Below are 3,850 nucleotides of genomic sequence, written 5' to 3'. Positions count from 1 at the left end.
GTGCTCAGATAATTTTAAATGATATGAATACATTTTAGCATAGGGTTCTAAAGAATGATATGAAAAAGTTAATATTATATTGTACATCATCATCCCACCAAAGTTATTTAAACCAATTAATGCTTAACAAAAGTTATTAGCTCATTGGAGAAAGTCACAATCGCTTTTTTAAGTAGGTTCTTTTTTTATGATCTTGGATGATCAGTTACAAAATGTCAAAATAGTTGAGGAAGTGGTTGTAAAGAATTCATCATCCAATCAACAATTTTATAGTCTAGCAATTAACTAATAATGGTAGAGTTAAAAGAGTTTGTCCAATGATTATACATGTTTAAAATACTTTATTTCAAATTTTTGTACCCTTTTCTATTCAAATTAAAACAGCTTTGAAGTGGTAATTTTTTCAAAATTAATACTCAGATATTAATAAATTATCGTATTTTATTTATCATGATTGATTTGGAGTTTTTTTTTTAAAAAATCAACATTAAGATAATTTACTAATTATTTGATTTTCTTATATAATATTGTAGAAATTAATAACTAAAAGTTAGTTAGTCTTACAAAATAATCATGAAAAACATTTGAAAAAGGAGATCATTTGACAGTTACAAATTACACTTTTCAACCTGATATATATATATATATATATATATATATATATATATATATATATATATATATATATATATATATATATATATATATATATATATATAGCGAATATCTCAAGATTAAGTTTCATGTAAAAGATTTTTGATTTAATGTTGATAGTTCTCCAAAAATATTTTACTTTCAACTTCTTTTAGTTTGCTTTGGTAAAGTATGTAATTCTTGTGCATTTAAGACTTCTTAGCCATATTTCTTTTGTGGTAATTTCTTGTTTACTTATTTATTATTTTAATTTTCTCTTGCGGCTTTCTCTAGAATGTTATATATCATGACTAATTGTAACAAATCTAACTAGTGTACAAGACCTAACTAACTAGATATGAGTCATATGACCTGAAACTTCACCTTCTAAAATACTACTACATGGCAATTCTATCAATCTATGGCTCTATGCTTGTGAGATTGTATACCATAACTTATTTGCTAATGACATTTTAAGTCGAGTAAAGCTAAAAGCCTAAAACTATGCATATTGTGAATCGAGCTAATGAAATTTGAAGGGCTATGCGCATGTAATCTGCTTGGTTTATACATTTTCAAATATAACATACATTCGAGTATCGATGACTAAACTATAAATTAAAAAAGTGAATTACGCTTATGCCATTGAAATTTAAACTCATCATGATGAGAAGAAAAATATATTTATACCGAACAAATGTACCATAAAACAAAGGCTGATGGATGAAAAATCAGCCCTTATTATTACACAAAGAACTACCAAAAATATATATAGACCATAACATGATAAAAAATTAATTCGTTAATAATAAACGAAATTTAAAAAAAAAGGAGTAAATAAATAATAACACCCAAAAACATGTAAAAATAATGCAACAAAAATCATCTCTAGAACATCAAAGCCGCAACACCAACAGACACTAAGCTCAACATGCTAACACTGGTAGAGGCGGCGAAGTTGCCGGGGGGGGATGAACTTCCGGGACCATCGGCGGCAGGGGAACCGGCGGCGGGGACGGTGGGGGTGCCAGATGGGGTGGTGGGACCTTCGGCGGGGGTGGCTGCACCACCAGAGGGGGCGGAAGCACCACCGGCAGGGGCGGGTGAAGAGGCGGGGGAACCAGTGGGTCCGGTGACGGTCACAGCGAGCTTTTGACCAGTGGAGCAGTGGTTGGGGATGGTGCAAAGGAAGTAGTGGGTTCCGGCGGCGGTGAGGGTGATGCTGGCGGGGCCGGTGCTGCGGACGGCGCCAATGGTCCTGTTAGTGCTGCATACATCATAGTTTGCCTTGCTCACTTCGGCTACGGTGTGGGCCCCGGTTGTGAAATTGAACACTGCATAAATAATGTAATGTTAGAAATTGAGATACAATATGAAGTACGGAGTATTATCGTACACTTAACTATACATGATATCGGTGTATGTTAGTAAAGTCGGGGAATGAACTACATATATTATTCAAAAGAAAAGCTTGGTAGGTAAAACGATGTGTTTAAGGAGATTGGCCTCAACTCGCATTTTGAATTAGTTAGATAAAGGTTTAACGTTTGAGGTGGTCAAGTTTATTTGTTCAAATTGTTTCTAGAAGAGATATAAGTGACATAATGTAACACCTAACACGTACAAACGACTTTATACTATCAACATAAGGGTATGCAAATTTGTCAACAAACATGCATATGGCATTTTTGTATAACAATCATATAGCTTTAGAAATCTTTTGTTTGATGTACAACACACTTTGTTCCAAAAGCATGGTGCTAAAATAATGCACTATCGATCACACCATTCACACCACATGTTTTTCTTCAAAAAAATAAATGAGAAAGTATAAAGAATAATGCTGAAAGATAAAAATGGTCCAATATGGAGTTCCATGCATACTATGCAACTAAATATGAGGCTCCATTATTGATATATATTTCTCATGTATTTTAAATTACCAAACAAAAAATATTTCTCCTTTTTTTTTTGTTGTAGTACTAAAGTACTTGTTTATTTTATCATCACAAAGATAAAATATTGACATAGTTAACGAATCTTTACCACTTTTATAGTTTATAATTACTATTACCTTTATCTTTTGTTTTCTTAAAAGTTTTTAATTCAAAGTCTAGATCTTTAATTAAAAAGATGCCTTAACCTATTATTACTACCCAATATTAACTAATCATAAATAGTAAAAGAAATTATAATATAAAAAATTCAATTTAAATCAAGATCCAAAAATGCATTAAAAAAAACAAGTAACCACTTCCTCATCCCACAATATTTGTAGTTTACCTACTTCACAATCTCAAAGATTACAAAGTAGGCATACTTACATACAAACTACCACTTCAGCAAATATTATTATGGGACAGATGGAGTATTAACAAAGACCGCTAACACGAAGAATACGTACCAAGAACATCACCAACGGCGAAGGTTTCACCATTAGCCCAAGTAGAGTAAGTAGAAGGAGAACTTGGAATAGTCCATCCAGTTGTACCACCAACTATGTGTGTTGCAGCTGAACAAAGTTCAGAAATTCCAGCAATCATAACTAGTGCAAGTAACAAAGATGATTTGTATCCTGCCATTTTTTTTGAGTTTTGTTGTTGTTGTTGTGTTCTTCAAATGATTTAGTCGCCCCTGCTCTAAGTTTTCTATAAACTTTTAGGTGTTTTTAGAAAGTATTAGAGCAAGAAATAATGGGATGAAGTTAGATGTGTGTTATTTTTGGTATTTATAACAAAAAATTCTAAGTCTAACAAAAAGTAGAGAACCGTGTTTTTTTTTTAAAAGTTGGAGAATTTTTTGTTGGTTGAGCCGTTGGATGTTTGACACGTGTGTGTGGATTAGTTGATTTTTTTTTTTTTTTTGGGAGGATTAGGAGAATTTAAGTGTGAAGAGGTCAACTTTTTGTTTGTTTTTGGTTTGAGTTGGTTTTTTGGGCTGTCAAATGTTCAATATTATTTTAGTCAAAAATGGTGGAAGACAAAATAATAATGATAATAATAGTAAGGATTTTAATTATTGGCTAGATCTGGTTAGGTATTTAGATCTTAAATTAATTGATCCATGAATTATTACTGAGTGAATGTATAAATATATAGGTCATATTTATGTTAAGTGAGATTTCAAATTCTAAGCTAGTTTTGATTAGGTAAGTAATAATTGGAATTCAAAATTTAATTAATGATTTAAATCACGAGCGATTTATTTTCATAGAATT

General features: G+C 31.4%; 1 protein-coding gene across 1 annotated transcript; it reads right to left on the bottom strand.

Moving 5' to 3' along the window:
- Window positions 1–1,278: 1,278 nt before the first annotated feature.
- On the bottom strand, window positions 1,279–3,368 carry LOC110707969 (cucumber peeling cupredoxin-like). The gene is made up of 2 exons (XM_021886062.1): window positions 3,038–3,368; window positions 1,279–1,967 (listed from the first exon to the last, which is right to left on the bottom strand). The coding sequence occupies exons 1-2, from the start codon at window positions 3,213–3,215 to the stop codon at window positions 1,522–1,524; spliced, it is 624 nt and encodes a 207-aa protein (XP_021741754.1). The 5' UTR covers window positions 3,216–3,368; the 3' UTR covers window positions 1,279–1,521.
- Window positions 3,369–3,850: the final 482 nt, after the last annotated feature.

Source organism: Chenopodium quinoa, unplaced genomic scaffold, assembly GCF_001683475.1.
Source record: "Chenopodium quinoa cultivar QQ74 unplaced genomic scaffold, ASM168347v1, whole genome shotgun sequence".
Classification (NCBI taxonomy): domain Eukaryota; kingdom Viridiplantae; phylum Streptophyta; class Magnoliopsida; order Caryophyllales; family Amaranthaceae; genus Chenopodium; species Chenopodium quinoa.
Note: the sequence above shows the minus strand (reverse complement) of the source record. Positions and strands in the feature narration are given on the sequence as shown.